The sequence below is a fragment of the Colias croceus genome, chromosome 23 (genome assembly GCF_905220415.1).
Source record: "Colias croceus chromosome 23, ilColCroc2.1".
NCBI lineage: Eukaryota > Metazoa > Arthropoda > Insecta > Lepidoptera > Pieridae > Colias > Colias croceus.
In genome coordinates, this window is record NC_059559.1 from 3,702,418 (window position 1) to 3,718,801 (window position 16,384).

Genomic DNA, 16,384 nt, shown 5'->3' on the forward strand with positions numbered 1-16,384 from the left:
TCTTTTCGGAAAATTCTTCCAAATCCCTTTTTAATATCTTTCGATTTCAATTTATTAAATTTCGGTTCACGACCAATGGAGTTAATTTATTTAAATTTAAAGAAAACTTCTATTTCTCTCCTCAGCTTTTTTTACATGACTACATTGGTCTAATTTTCCATTAAATTTAATTAAGCCAGCATTATAAAAAAATTTTCTTATGCATTTGAATAAGTGAGTCATGTCATATATTATATTATTTTTTTCTCCCTTGTCATGAAATAATATTTATCCCGATCTAAACTGCAGAAATTATTCAATAATGTGATGGCTCCTACATTTGTACGGCCTTGGTTACATACAATTGTGACTACTTTAAAGCCTGTCTCGGTAATGTTTTTATATTGCTGACAAACTTTTGGGAGGATATTGTACCTTCTACAAAATAATGGCCAATTGGCTGTTTGAATTTATACTTTAAGTCCTAGAGCATGAATACAAGGGCATGACCAACTGATTAGTCCTTTCCATGCTCTCTCCAGGGCCATGTTCAACAAAATCTTTCACTCAATAACCACTGACAAAGACAACTGGTTAGTCTTCAAATGAGTACATATCCAATTCGTATTTCTCTATTGTAGGATCTTTGAGAATTGACAACACAGGGTCAGAAGTGCCATTAGAATAATATCCAATTTCAATTTCCACTACATTTGATTTGTCTTCTTTTCGATTTAATTCTATAAAATATAACAAGTTCATTCGAATCTGCAAATAGATATTTACAAAATACAAATTTCCAGGTGAGTGAGTCCTGTTTTAATTGTCTTAAATTTAAATATTTGAAACCCCGCTGTATTAAAAAGATACCAATCTTCAAAGAGTTTAGATATATTTGGAATCCTTTGATGCCACGAACATTCTTAGATTTCTTTAATGCAAATAACATTTATAAACTTCAGGATTTGTATTACTTGTAAATAATAATTCCAGGCAACATGATTTGTTTTTTCATGCTTTCGAATACCCTTTTTAATATCTTTTGATGAAGCAGGACTATTGGTACAATCAAATAATTTATCTAATTCTACAACATATTAAGTTTCACCTATGGCTACTCCATTGTCATCCCTCCATGCCATCAATTTAAGTACTACTGCCATCGTGTTACTTAAAGCGTGTACTGCACACTTCACTTTCATTTTTATTTTGAAATTTGGGTTCACGATCATTAGAGTCAATTTATTAAAATTTAAAAAACTTCTAGTTCTCTCCTCAGCTTTTTTATATGACTCCATTAGCCTAATTTTCCATTAAATTTAATTAAGCCAGCATTATAAAAAATGTTTCTTATGCATTTGAATAAGTGAGTTATGTCATATATTATATTATTTTTTTCTCCTTATGTCATAAAATAATATTAATCCCGATCCAAATTGCAGAAATTATTCAATAAATTGATGGCTCCTACATTTGTACGGTCTTGGTTACATACAATTGTGACTACTTTAAAGCCTGTCTCGGTAATGATTTATTATCGTTTTAATAATGCTGACAAACTTTTGGGAGGATATTGTACCTTCTACAAAATAATGGCCAATTGGCTGCTTGAATTTAAACCTCAAGCCTTGGAGCATGAATACAAGCAATATATGTATTACAATATGCCATCTGATTAGTCCTTTCCGTGCTCTCTCCAGGCCCATGGTCAACAAAACCTTCCACTTTATGGCTCCTACATTTGTACGGTCTTGGTTACAAACAATTGTGACTACTTTAAAGCCTGTCTTTTTACTACTGTCTTTTTAATTCTGGCTAAATTTTGGGAGTATATTGTACCTTCTACAAAATAAGGGTCAATTGGTTGCTTGAATTTAAACCTCAAGCCTTGGAGCATGAATACAAGGGCACGATCTGCCAACTGATTAGTCCTTTCCATGCTCTCTCCAGGCCCATGGTCAACAAAACCTTCCACTTGATGGCTCCTACATTTGTACGGTCTTGGTTATATACAATTGTGACAACTAATTGTACTGTCTTGGTATTTTTTACTACTGTATTTTTAATTCTGGCTAACTTTTGGGAGAATATTGTACCTTCTTCAAAATAATGCCTCATTAACTGCTTGAATTTAAACTTTAATTTGTTTGGCCTCGCGCACACACCGAGTATCAACGACCTTTATGATTAAAGACAGTGTTTCTACTTCTTGTATTTTTTAGTTTAAGTTGGGTCGAAATAATGTCATTTATCGTCAATCGCTTTTTTTGTTGGGACTTGTGTTATAAAATCAACAAGGCGAAAACAGTTATTTTTATTTCTCGGAACATTTATTCGCAAATTTTTCAAACTCACTCAACTGCAAAACAAAGAAGAAGTTAAAAGAAGAAAAACATACGAAATACAGATTTCACTGAATGCTTAATTTTTGTCACAATTTCCTGCATTGAGATTAACACATTTACTACCACCAAGTTATTTCGGGAGCCGTTAGTTACTTTTTTTTTAACCCATTATAGGGAAACGCTTGACCACGATCTCGTTTGTAAATGCGGATCTGGGATTTTAAATGATTTTTCTTGTAAAATACCTTTTAAAACAGGAAAACAATCTGTATTTACTTGACGTTCATCCAATTTCCTCTTCCATCAGAGTAACTTCTTCTGAAATTCAGCGGTTTTACCTGCCAGTTGTGTGTTGTTTCCCTGCAAAGACTTGTTGAGATCATTTAATTTTCGAAATATGTCGCAGAGATATGCCAATTATATTAAAAACACTCTATTGACAAAGTTTTGCGCATCAACTATTACAGATATAAAAAATAAAAATAAAAAAATGATATCGAAAGTACTTTACCTTATGAGTAAAATGACAATAATAACCTTCTTAAAATAAATTATAAAACGAATCCCAAAATTTTACATACCGATCTCAGCCACTGCTGGCCAGCAACAGCCACAACACATGTAATAAAAATCTTAATATTAAGTGTCGTGGTGTATTAGTGAATTGTGTATTTCTTTAAAAAATCGTTACTTAACTCATCGTTGGTCCGTTTGCGCCGATCCTAAAGCAATTACTCGACGTAGATGATTCTGAAACTGTGGTCTGAGAGAGAAAAAGAGAAAGAGATCCGGGGATCCAGCACTCCAGGGGTTCCATTATTATTGGCTATGAAGCCTATAAAATTATTTCGTTAGAAAATCACTACAACATTTTTATTATGTGCAGGTGTTCCATCTTGTTGAAAAATTATCGACCTTTCATCGCCTGGAATTAGTTCTAAGAGACTTAGCGTATCGTTTTGTATAAAGGTGAAATATCTCTGTCCAGTTAATCTAACACTGGAAAAGTAGTCAATTCGAATTTATCTCTCTTATTGGTTTTTCCCATTTGTCTATGTAAGATACCATTCCTTTTTAAAAGTCGATGCAAGTTTTTCGAAAGCATTTTAGGTATTTTCGTTACGCTTGTTTAAAATACTTTGAACCGTAATGGTCGTAAGGTTTTTCTGTATTCTATTTTCTAACGTTTGGTTTAAAGTTTATGTATTGTCTCTTTACTTAGCTTCGATACCGCGATGTCATATTTAGCCTCGTCCGATAATTTTTGCGGGGCTAACATGCATTCAACCCGAATGAACTAGATTCTAGGTTGATCCATCCTAAAATCCGTTTTTTTTTAATGTTAGAGCAAGCAAAAGGGCAGGTGGGCCACCTGATGTTAAGTGTTCACCACCACCCATAAACACTTGTAACACTAGAAGTGTTCATCACACTGGGAACTTCCCTGTTAAGTTAAATAAACCTGTAGTAGGGAAGTTCCTCTTCCTCATTATACATAGCAACATGCTAACAATACATACAAAATTTACTTAATTTACTACTATTAAATTAATAAATAAATATATGTGTATTATGTATATGTAAATAGCAAGTTGCGCACTGCGTTACAAATTTTACATTGTACATTTTGTATATTAGCAAAGCCCCTACAAATTACTAAATACGTACCAGAAGGAATTTTTCTATTTAAGTACTCTCTTCTGTAGGCGATAACGGCCGCACAATTATGTTTGCAGTCAATGTCTCCATATGTAAATTGAGAAGTAACGTGTTGCAAGGGTAAAAATACGGTGCTTCTAGAAAAAATACGGTGAATCTACTAAAAGTGTACCGTGTAAATTACCGTGTAATTTTTGAAAGAAAAAAAACAACATTAAGAACCAAATTCTGAATATATTTAATTAACAAAGAAAATTTAAAAGAGATAACATATGGAACATAATATTATTCTGAATCAGACTCTCCTAGCACGACAGTGTCTTTTTCGTAAATATGTTTATTCATTTTTGACAACATGTCGTTAGTTGGCCTGAAATCCACACAGGTTTTGCCATTTCCTTTGATCGATTGCTGGGTGAAAATATTTCCTTTTATTGTTTTAGTTAGAAGTTTGTTTCTTTTTTTCGTTTTAATATCATTGACTTGACTGAAAATGCGCTCGCACTCAGCATTTGAATGCGGCAGTGAAAGAACATCCACCCATGTTTCTTGTTCTGTATTGGAATATGCCATTTTACAATCGTTCAAATGATTATTATTTACGCAAGAAAGACAATAAAGTGGTAGAAACCGACAAACAATTTGGATTCAGAACGAACACTGAATAGTATCTTTCTGTTTTTATTTAATAATAGCTTTCCGTCCGTGGCTTCTCCCGCTTTGTCTAAAACCTATACTCAAACATTGGCCGAGAACCGCCCTATCTATTGAAAAAAAAAAAACGCATAAAAATCTGTTGCTAAACAAAAAAACTATTTTTAAAGATTTAAGCATAAATGGGGTCGTAGGGCAGAGAAAGCGTTTCTTTTATCCTATGTTGTTGTTTATTGTGATGTTGCTTTTCAGCCAGTTCAAATGGATACGATATTGAAAAATATTTTCAAGCAAATTGGAGCCTGTTAGCTTTATCTTGGGCTGTAATTCCTGTACCATTTGGATATTGTACGGATGTAAATGTAAACCTTTGTGTAGAATACGCATTAAAGTTGTTCTGGTCACACCTAAGGCATGAGACCGCTTCCGAGTAGTGTCCAGGATTTTCACGAACAGACGCTCTTACACGCTCTACGTTTTCGGGGTCTCATGATGTTCTAGGTCGGCCGGATCGTGGTTGATTCATCGTTGAACCTGTCTCCTTGAACTTTCATTTCCTAATCAATTGAACTGATGGAGCTTCATTTTTAGTTTTTACGCCGTATGTTGTAATGAACGCAAAATTTTCGTTGCGCTAGCGTGAAAGAATCGCTGTTGCAGTAGTACTCGCGCACACAGAACGCACGTTGCTTGTCGCTGAACGACGCCATGGTACTGAACAGTGTTGCCAGATCCAAATTTTATTTTCCGGGAGGCATACCTATAAAAATCCGGGAGTCTTAGGGTAAAATTACAAAAATTATCGGGAGATTTTTTAATATATATCTTTATTATGTTTTTGTAAAATTTTGTCATTAATTTCAAAATTAAAGCAATTACAATTATTTTTTAATAAATTTTTTGTATGAAGGACTCCCGATATAACCGGGGTAGACAGCTTATTACGTAACTTTGTCTTGGTTAAATTTATTTGGGAAAACAGCCTTTCCACAGATGCACTTGAGTGTGGCAAGCACATAAAACTCAAAACTGTCGAAGTTAAATTTGGAAACATTTTGCTGCCATCACCCAAATGCATCTGGGCTATCTTTTTCCAGAAAGCTCCTACTTCTAAATTTTCATCTTCCGTGTTTAACTTCGTATTCCGAAGAAGCCGCCATTCGGTGTCAATCTGTTGGATAATATTTGAAGGTGCTATATTTGGGAACCTTCCCAATATGTCGGCGATGGATAGTATTTTGCCACTACAAACTATTTTTGGATCCATAAACTCCATTTTTTTCAAAATTTCCATATCATCTTCAAACGGAAATCGCTGTAATAGTTGTTTAATTGCCTCAATGTAAAACTCCAAACAGCGGAACTTGAATTGTTTTATTTCTTCGGGACTGATTGTTAATGTTGGTGAAGATAATGTCGCCCCTACTTCAGCGCCTAAATACCAATCTTTTATATCCATGTACTTTCTGGGATTTTTATAGTCGATGTTTTTGTGATCATTTCTTGAAATGTATTCATCTTTCACATAACATCCCAAAATTGTGTAGATTACGGTCATGACCCTGTTGTAAATTATGTGTACATTCGTATTTTCTGATTGCATGGTTCTGTTTAGTTCGTTGAATATTCCTAAGGCATACGCCATAAATTGCAGATACAGCTTGTTCACTGGGTTTTCTAGCATTCTCAATATGTTTTCTGCAGCTTTAATACGGTCACTGAAAATAGCGTCCCTAAAGTACAACTTTAAGGCTTCGTATTGTTCTAGTAGCCTCTTTACTACTGCCTCTAAAGAGAGCCATCTTGTTTGAGAAGGTTGCAGTAATTTGTGTGGTTTTAGTTCCAAAAAATCTTGGAATTGTTTCAATAAGCCGGTACGTTTTGGGCTACCATTCAAATAGTTATACACATCCCGTGCTAGATCTTCGGGTTCTCGAGGCAATTTTAAGCAAGCGTTAGACGCTACAAGATGTACAGAATGGCATACACATTTCATAACGAAAAGGTGTGGTATGTCTTGTTTGAACTTCGTAGCAAGAGAATTGTTTTTTCCCATCATTACGTTGGCACCATCTGCGGCCAGCCCTATCATATTTTTTTTATATGGAATCCTCAAATCGGTCATTTTTTTTGTAATTATTTCATGCAATTTTTCGGCGTTACCTTCAAGAATTTCAAATATTTCAAAGAAAAAATCTTCCACCTGAAAAAGAATAGGGTTTAAAAAGTATAAAAGGTAACATATTTAAAATGAAAACTTTACATTATAAACATAATATTTACCTTCAGATTATTTCGAGCGATCCTCACAATTACTGCTAAATGCTTTTTTGTACTTTTATCAGTACTTTCATCAGCTGTTAACGAAAATTTATTTGTCTGCATGGCTTCAACCATGGTGTCAACGTCACTTCTTCCCAACACCTCCGAAATAATTTTTGTTGTTTTAGTACGTCCACAGGTAATCCTTTTTGCGACTTCAGAATCTGGGCATACTGCTCTTATTAAATCTGGGAAATGTTCCATGACATTGATCGGAATATTATGTTCAACTATGAATGCGGCGATTCTAATTTCTGACTGTTTGACTAGTTTTTCTAACGATGTAGATTTTTTTGTTAACATCTGGTCTAGACTCTGTTGACCTCGAATTTTCAGCTTATTGCTTTCATGTTTTTTTGTCTCTTTGTGTCTTTTAATATCATTTTTACCCCCTCTCGTTATATTTATATCGCAAGAGCACACTTTACAATAAGCAAAATCTGGACCTGAAAAGAATATTTTTTAATGTAGCCTAAATATTGCAACAAAAATGCGTTAATTTCTCAAGACGAAAATACTGCCGTACTTTAAGAATACTTTTTTAAACTGGCAACTTTTATAGGCCGCCTTATAGATGATGAGTCTTAAAAACCAACTGTGCAAACAGTACTAAAAAAAACAAAAATATCATAGACCATAAAGCCTCAATGACTTTCTTGGATCAAAGTCAATAACTTTGCAGAATAGAACGCAGAAAAAAAATGTAGTCTGCATAGTCCAAAAATAATCATTTGAACTGTGAATTTAGAGTTCAAATTAGTTCAACACGTCAGTACTTTTGTGTGGTGTTGTGGAACTACAAAACAAAATGTCAAAATTACAAATTGATTACTGCACTACACGCACGAACTATTTACATGTGTATGCATACAAATCCAGGAGGTTTCCTGAATAACGAATGAAATGGGTTTTTTGTATTCAATAAGTTTTTATCATTGAGTAACTAAGTAAGGCTTTTATTATTATTTAAGTCCCCTTGACCCTTACCTTTATTACTTTTTGATAACCATCCCTCAAACAGATCATCTTTTTCCCAATCCGGTTTATAGCTGACACTGTACTTCTTTTTCTTTGGGGGTGTATTTTGCACCTCTTGATCATTCTCAGAACTAGACATTCTAAGTTCTGACAATTACAGCTTTAAAACTTATATAATTAACACTTTAAAATGATGATACTTAGAAACAAACAAAACTTTTCTCACTTCACAAAGTGCTCACAAGTAACAACATGTTTATCTCTGGTAACAACGAAGCAATCTAATACTGTTCATTTAAATACCTTACTTATCCTTAAAATTACTAGACTGAACTATGTCTCCTAATTTGGTCGTATAATAATTAGAAAACCCGGTTAGTCTGGTGTCCCAAAGTCTTGCTGTTTAATATTCAACTTTATTCCATTCCATGAAGGCATACTTTACACTACATACTGTACAAACTTATTACTTTTATGATTCGTTCGGTGGTTTGGTGATTCGTTTCACGCAGTAGACGCAGTGCATCGCAGTGTTTTTAGTAACTGGACTTCAAGCTGTGGAACAGTAAATAAAAATCGGGAGGTTTGATTGAGCATCCGGGATGTCGGGAGGATTTTACTAAAATCGGGAGAACTCCCGGAAAATCGGGAGATCTGGCAACAGTGGTACTGAATACGGAATACCCATAGGCCGCTCTAGCGCTGCGTACCCCTCCCGCCCCACCCCGTTGTCGCTGCTTGTTGCAGCTACCGATTCAAATGTAAACGGACTTTTCGTTCACTCTGTATAAAGAAAAGACGGTTATGAGTACTAAATTTCATTTCTTTTTTCTTCTTCGACTACCTAATATTAATGCCTCCCTTTGTATAAAATCTCCTTCGTCACTATCTTTGCTGGTATCGTCCATTAATTTATTTGTAGCCCCAATTATAAGCAAAGAACTTACTGTTAAAAATTGTACATAAATTTCTTAATGAATAAAGATGGCTTTATGATTTAGACTATTGATAAAAGACGAATCCACTGACACATCTAATACCAAATTAATGTAAGCTTTTAAATGATAAATAACTTTTATTTTTTAAAACATGATATGCTACATCCTGTATAGCTGACAACATTTTTTTTATATTCTCTGCCGGATATGTAAGATATCGTTTATTTTTTACATATTCTCTATTAGAAATGTATTTGTTTTCTCCAAATCTTTTTCATACAAATAGTTATGACAATTCTTTTTCTTAATGTGGACATAAAAAGAGTGATCATCTTCAATATGTCTTGGCAATTGGTTCAACATTGTATTAACTTCTACAGGAACATTAATAATTTGTCCGTAAATGCCATATTGACCGTTAACATGTCTAAGTCTCCTTATTTGCATTAAGGGAATTCTCGGTGATACGAGTCGCTGCTCAATAAGATTTTGGCAAATGTGGTGGAATTATCGGAAATGAAAAACCATTGAACGTTGATAGTACTGGAATTTTTCCTTTGTAGGTATATAAATTATTATACATAGTACTAACCATGATAATCTAAGTATATTAATATTTGTCATTAGACAAAGATAACGGAGAAAGAATTATTTTGTACTAAATAAAATAAAAATACTACAAAGTTTGATGTGTGAACACAGAATTTAACTGAAAATAGTTAGTCAATATTATTTTGTGAATAGCTTTGTTAGTAAATAAAAATATTACTTACCAGCCAAATAACTCATAGTTTTTCCAACTGTCTGGCTGGCAACTGAGATGCAAATTTGACCTTCATCTTAGGTATCTTATCCTTATTGCAATGGTTTTCAGTCAATTTTTTATTATCTTTAGATCTATCTTTTTAAGATGGGTTATTTTGGTACAACTGTTTAATGTGCTCCAATTTCGCTACTTTTTCTTGACCATCCATTGTAAATTTTAAATTTTTGGTTAAAAGGATGTTTCTCAGTCCTTTTAAAAGATGAGGGACATCGTATAGAGGAATTACACATTGCCCATCAACTTCAAAAATAGAGTGCCTAAGCACCTCATTTCGTCTTAGGTATTCTTTTCGAGTTTCGTTAATGAAATAATTGATAGCACTTGTATTTGATGTACCCTGGTCACAGACTGTCAATAACACTGTGAATCCTGCTGATTGGAGTTTTCTGATGATATTAACAATCATTTTGGCTAAAACTTCTTTAGGTGTACTTCCGTGACTGAAGGAGTAATATATAGGATGCTTGTAGTTTTTGGTTATTCCTCTTATCATGAAGACCAGTACATGATCGGCTATTTTTCTTGTCTTTTCTTGGATTAAAATCAAAATGAGGTTTAATAGCCATTTCGTCAAAAAGTAATGAGCACAGTTTATGATCTTGTTTCATTTTCAATGCCTTCTTTTTTAATTAGGCAAATATATTTTCTTAAATTCCAGGCCTTAAACCTGCCATTGAAAAAAGCCTGCTTATAGTAGCAGGGAAGGCAAAACAAAAATCTTACTGAGGCACCTGTAGCTATAGGCCCAAGTTTATACAGTGAAAGTGACATATAACTCTTCATTTGAAATCTTCGCCCTATTTTTGGTTTCATTATTTCTCGAAACGGCATAGAAGTACAAATCGCAGCCAAGGTTTTAAATTTCTTCAGAGCATTTTGAAACATTGTATTCGTAGATTCTTCGCTTTTCGAAAACGTTCTTTATAAGAGTCATTGCTTTTTTGCGATTTGTTGATTGTTTGCTGCAACATCTGCCGACCGTCCACATATTTTTTCTTTGTGGTCTCTGCAAACAGAAATTAATATAATATAATTTATGTATTATGTAGTTATACAGAGTTATTTTGGGACTTCATGCCAAAAGACAATGACAGGGTTTGGACCAAGTGCTGCCCATTTTGTTCCTCAGGTATTATTATGTACTTATCTCTAAACCAAAGTGTGCCACGAATAAAATATACAAATAATGAAAGTGTAAACTGTAAACACCAGTGTGGGGTGCGTGATAACGAATATTACAAGTACAGTACCTTGTAGTTGTGCACAAAATAATCACACACTCACTATTGAAACAATAGTGACAAAGAAGGAGAGTACAATTAGTATACACGATAAACACTTCGAACATAAAAACATAAATAAAAACATTGACAATAGAATAGACGCATTCAATTGCTAAGATCGAACTTATTTTTTTTAAAATGAAATAAAACCATATAAATTGTCGCCACTCAGGTGTCTTTCACACCACCAGTGCGTTCGTTACTATTCAGTTGGCCTGGAGACGTATGTGTGTAAACATGGTGTGTTTCAGCATTTCCCATTGCGGAAATTCTTCTACTGGCTGATTTTTCAATCCTTGGTTAAATATTAAAATCTCTATAACAACATCTAAAACATTTATAAATCTCGGAAAACCTCGACAACTCTGTAACGCTTCGTTAACGTCTTTGACGTTTTTGACAGTCAGGTATGCCAACATAACGGCAGGGGAACTCTTTCGTGAAACGCACTTTACGCCCGGCGTTTTTTCTTAACGTGTACAAGCGCCGTTACACGTCCGTCAGAAACTTGAAAAGTTCTCAGGAAAATTTTTTTTACCCACCAGAACTTCAACACCATCTTTATTCAGTAAACGATAGATATATTATGTTTTCTGTCTTCTTGACTCCTCTCTTCCTGTGTAGCTTCTGCATTTATTTGTCACTCTAACTAACGAGAACAGTAATGCATTTTGTATATCGAAATTAGCTAATGCATAAAAGGTTTGGAATATTTGCAGCTGGCGTTCTTCATTTACCTTTAGATGACATTTTTTTGGACATAGACATTCCCCTATTTTGGGTGTCTTCGCAGGAATAACGTTCTTTTTGTGATTTTCGTATTTTTCGCCTTTTGCTCGTTTTAATTTAAGCACATTTCGCTGCCAAGTCTCAGGCTTTTTAACACGTTTCTTGCTTTTGAGGACAGGGGTTTCATTGGTGGTTTCAGCTGATACTTGTTCAGACAAGCTTAATTGAAGCTGTGCTGTTGGTATCGACCCAGATGTGGTTCGCGAGGGCTGTGGTAAACTTGTTATGGTTGAACTAGTACTACGCTGTTGGGCTTCTTCCGAGTCGTCATTGCCTGATGAAGGCGTAGGTGATGGGAGATATTCAGAACCAGAATCTTCAAAGTCTCCAACTGTAACCAAAACATAAACTAGGTTAACAATATGAAAAATACAACGTGACAAGTTTACTTATAATAATTTGCAGTCAATCAGACTATTTTTATAACTTACCTGAAGTAATATCATCTTCTCCGTCCATGGTTAATTACAAAAATATTGTTATTCAGTAAGATACAATGAAATTCAGGTTGTTTTGTCTCAATTTTAACGTTTTGCATTTGACACTGACGTTTTGGATTTGACACTGACGAATGACGTTAGACATAAGCCACAGACAAACCTGTTTTGCCATAGACCAAAAGTGGTGTAGTCAGCTTACACCAGTTTTGCTCTAATATGATAGATTATGTTCTGTGCAAAAACTATGTTTTAGCGCCATCTGTTGTTTTGATAACAAAAGGTGGCTTACTCCACTTTTGTATTCAAAGTTGATAATATAAGGAATGTTGTTTACACCAAAACTGCAACCATCACAAATAGTGGCTTACACCACTTTTGCGCTGATAGCCTCTTAGTGTATGTATTTTATCATACATCTACTAATATTATAAATACGAAAGTGACTCTGTCTGTCTGTCTGTTACTCAATCACGCCTAAACTACTGAACCAATTTTCATGAAATTTGGTATGGAGATATTTTGATACCCGAGAAAGGACATAGGCTACTTTTTATCCCGGGAAAATGACGCAATCCCGAAAATCCCACGGGAACGGGAACTATGCGGGTTTTTCTTTGACTGCGCGGGTGAAGCCGCGGGCGGAAATCTAGTATATTATATGTATGATAAAATACATACACTAAAAGATAGTATGACTCTTTTTTTTAATTTTCTTAAATTCTACTCACCCCATTTTACGATTGTTTATCCGTTTAGATAATAACTGCGAAGTGTAATAATTTTATGGAATCAAATTAATGTTTTTTTAGTTACTACTACATTTAATTTGATAAATATTAATTTTATTTTTCATGTCCTCATCCAGTACAAAATGCCCGATTTTCAAGACTTTCTATTTTAACTGTGAGAATTATTGTTATTTATATGTACGGAGGTAGTTTTAAAAAATAATTATTTTTAGAAAACTTTTTACATTTTGATTAAATTGAATGTAGTTAGTGAAGACTTACAAAAAGAAAGAGTATCTTATGTAGCATCTATTTGTCGAAGTTCAGAAATTTAGAAATTGTCTGGTTACATTTGTGTCGGAATAAAGGCTTATTCTAACTGCAGCAGTATCCGCTATCGCCGTGGGTAGCGGTATCTCGATGGGCACGCGATAAAATCTCTTGCGTACTATATTATAGAGACACTAATCGTGTATCGATCCGAGTACGGTAGCGAACAGCCGATTCCGTTGTAGTTTGAATAGGCCTTAAATCGATTTTTTTAATCCGTTTGTAGTTTTGAATATATAAATATTCATAGTAGATATATTATATCCTCAATTTTAATTTGTATAGTTATTAAAACAGCAGTATGAAGTAGTACACTAGTTATTTATATTTTTAACCGACTTCAAAAAAAAAGGAGGAGGTTATCAATTCGGCCGGTATATTTTTTTTTTTTATGTATGTACACCGATTTCTCCGAGGTTTCTGAACCGATTTACGTGATTTTTGTTCGATGCGGGATGGTGTCGAATTGGTCCCATAAAAATTTTATTCGGATAGGCCCAGTAGTTTTTATTTTATGAGCATTTTTGTCTGTAGGTATTTGTAAATTTTGCAAGTGCAACTTTGAAGTCGGTTGTTTTTAACGCAGTTATCACTTGTATAGTCTGTAGTTAAAAAAAAAGTATAATCTCTTTGTATTTGATTCCAAATATAAAAAAAAAGTTTAACAAAAATTTAAATTCAGTTTGTTTTCATTCACGAAGTTTTACCAAAAGATCCGTTTCTATTATTCTTGAAGTGAAACTTCTTTACGCGTGTTGAGAGTAAAATTTCAAGGTCGCGTCATGGTAGTACCGTTACGTCATCGAGTGAGGCGACAAAGAAGTTTCACTTCTGACACGTGTGCTCGGCACACACGCTCTTTTTTATTTAATGAATGTTCTATTATAGGAAACGCCCGTGCCAGAGGGAGATAGCAATAAGGAAGAGGGAGACAGCAATAACGTCAGCTGGTGGAGATATTTATACCCATTTTATTATTTTGTGTAAATTATAACTTTGAAACCACTGTCCTATTTAATTATTGTATAAATTAAAGTGTCAACAAATTGACGAATTCGTTCTAAAGGTAAGAAGTACATACATGCAAAAATTAGGGGCACTTTTTTAGGGGCACTAGTGAAACTATAGATTGTATGGAATATAAGTTTGAAAGTGTAAGTAAAATAAATAAAAACATGTCAAGAAAAATGCATTTTGTGACCCAGTTAATTTCTTGATAACATTTTTTTTCTTACACTTTCAAATTAGAAATGAAAATTTTGGTTAGTAACTTTGAGGGTAGATAGAGAAATGTTAGCTTAAAGGTAAACATTTGTGAAGTTTTGAAATATGGAGATTATTTGTTATTAAGTAATAAATAAATAATGGCAATATTAAATAAATTTACTGTTAAAATGGTTGTTTTAAATTAAGAGATCGTTGGTATGATTCTCGGCTGCGACATTAGGGTAGCTATAAACTCCGTCTGTATATAAAAAAGGTATATAATAATAAAGAAAGCATAATAATAACATTCAAAATGTCATAGTAATTTAAATTTCATTTTGGTTACAAACTTCCTCAAAAAATAGCATTTTTTTTTAATTTGAGGGTAGTTTTGTTTATCACAAGGAAATTAAAAATAATAATAAAAATACCTAAAAATATTATATGCAGCGGAGTTTTTTATCTTTGTAGTAAAATAGAAGGCGTATGAAAGGAAATATTGTAATATCAAAATTCGTGCTTGAGTATGAGTCAGCATTTTTCATAGTTTATTTTAAAAGTTAGTTTTTTTGTATCATAGATATGTATTTTGGTGCCATTTTCATTGAAATAAGCTTATTACTCAAAGTTCTTCAAAACAGATCCATTTAAAATCCGAAGTATAATAGATGGAAGGAAAATAACAATTAAAACATTGCTAAGTATCTGCCCTTAGATATATTGTATTAAATACTAGCTTACCGCCCGCGGCTTCGCCGGCTTCGTCTAAAACCTAATTAATTATATACTAAAACCTTCCTCTTGAATCACTCCATCTATTAAAAAAACCGGATTAAAATCCGTTGCGTAGTTTTAAAGATTTAATCATACAAAGGGACATAGGGACAGAGAAAGCGACTTTCTTTTATGCTATGTAGTGATTTACTATTCTGTTGATGCTTATATATAATATAAAGGGTATTTACATTAAATTAATTGTATTCCATCATTAATAAACTAACAAATTTAAAATTAAATAAATTTAAAAAAAATGTTGAATAAAACCAAAGAAAACAATCATCTGATGTAAATCTCTTCAATAACTAATAACGGTATGAACGGACGTAAATAACTTACAAGAATAACAATTAAATAATAATATTCCATAGAACTAACAGATGAATTTAGCTAATCATTATGTCTTTAGACAAAATGAGGGTAGCTCTAAAGATTTATCAAATCCTTTACTGAAGAATAACCACGACTCTTAATATGAGTATTTACTTAAACTGGATCATTTTGACATTGGCAGAATCCGCCCTCACTTGGATCGGGAGTTGCCACTTGAAGAAAGACTCGCGTTAAATTGTTTTAGTTATTATCTTAGTCCAAGTGGAATATTTAAAAAAACTTGATATCTATGTAAATAAAAAGTTTCTTAACTCAGCATAATTATACATTATAATGAAGGAATAAATTTTAATGCCTATTTGTTAAACTTATTTATAACGAACTGTGCCGCGCGGTTTTACCCGCGTGGCTCCGCTCCTGTTGGTCTTAGCGTGATAATATATAGATTACTCGTGGATAATGTAGCTTTCCAATGGTGAAAGAATTTTTAAAATCGGTCCAGTAGTTTATGAGCCTATTCATTACAATCAAACAAACAAAGTTTTCCTCTTTGTATATATATTAGTGTAGACAAACGGATTAACTTATTTGGCTGCTGTTCATTTAAAAAAGTAGACCGTAACATATCCGTCGACTCACCTAGTCAAAAATAACATTGAGGAATTTCCAAACAGGAAAAGACTATAGTAAGGTCCGGCGCAGATATGGCGAAGCTCATTTTGAATTGTCAAACTATTTTCGACATTGATTTAATTAAAATTAAATTCAAAATAAAATAACAATTTATTTCGGGGAAC

At 33.4% G+C, this 16,384-nt stretch overlaps 1 protein-coding gene across 1 annotated transcript in view; it reads left to right on the forward strand.

Moving 5' to 3' along the window:
• LOC123702171 (stAR-related lipid transfer protein 7, mitochondrial-like) overlaps positions 1 to 14,366 on the forward strand; it is a 47,372-nt gene extending 33,006 nt beyond the window's left edge. The window contains exon 10 of the mRNA XM_045649846.1: positions 14,160 to 14,366. Within this exon, the coding sequence (XP_045505802.1) occupies positions 14,160 to 14,258 (99 nt within the window). The 3' untranslated portion in view covers positions 14,259 to 14,366. The remainder of the gene's footprint in view (positions 1 to 14,159) is intronic.
• The last annotated feature ends 2,018 nt before the right edge of the window (positions 14,367 to 16,384 follow it).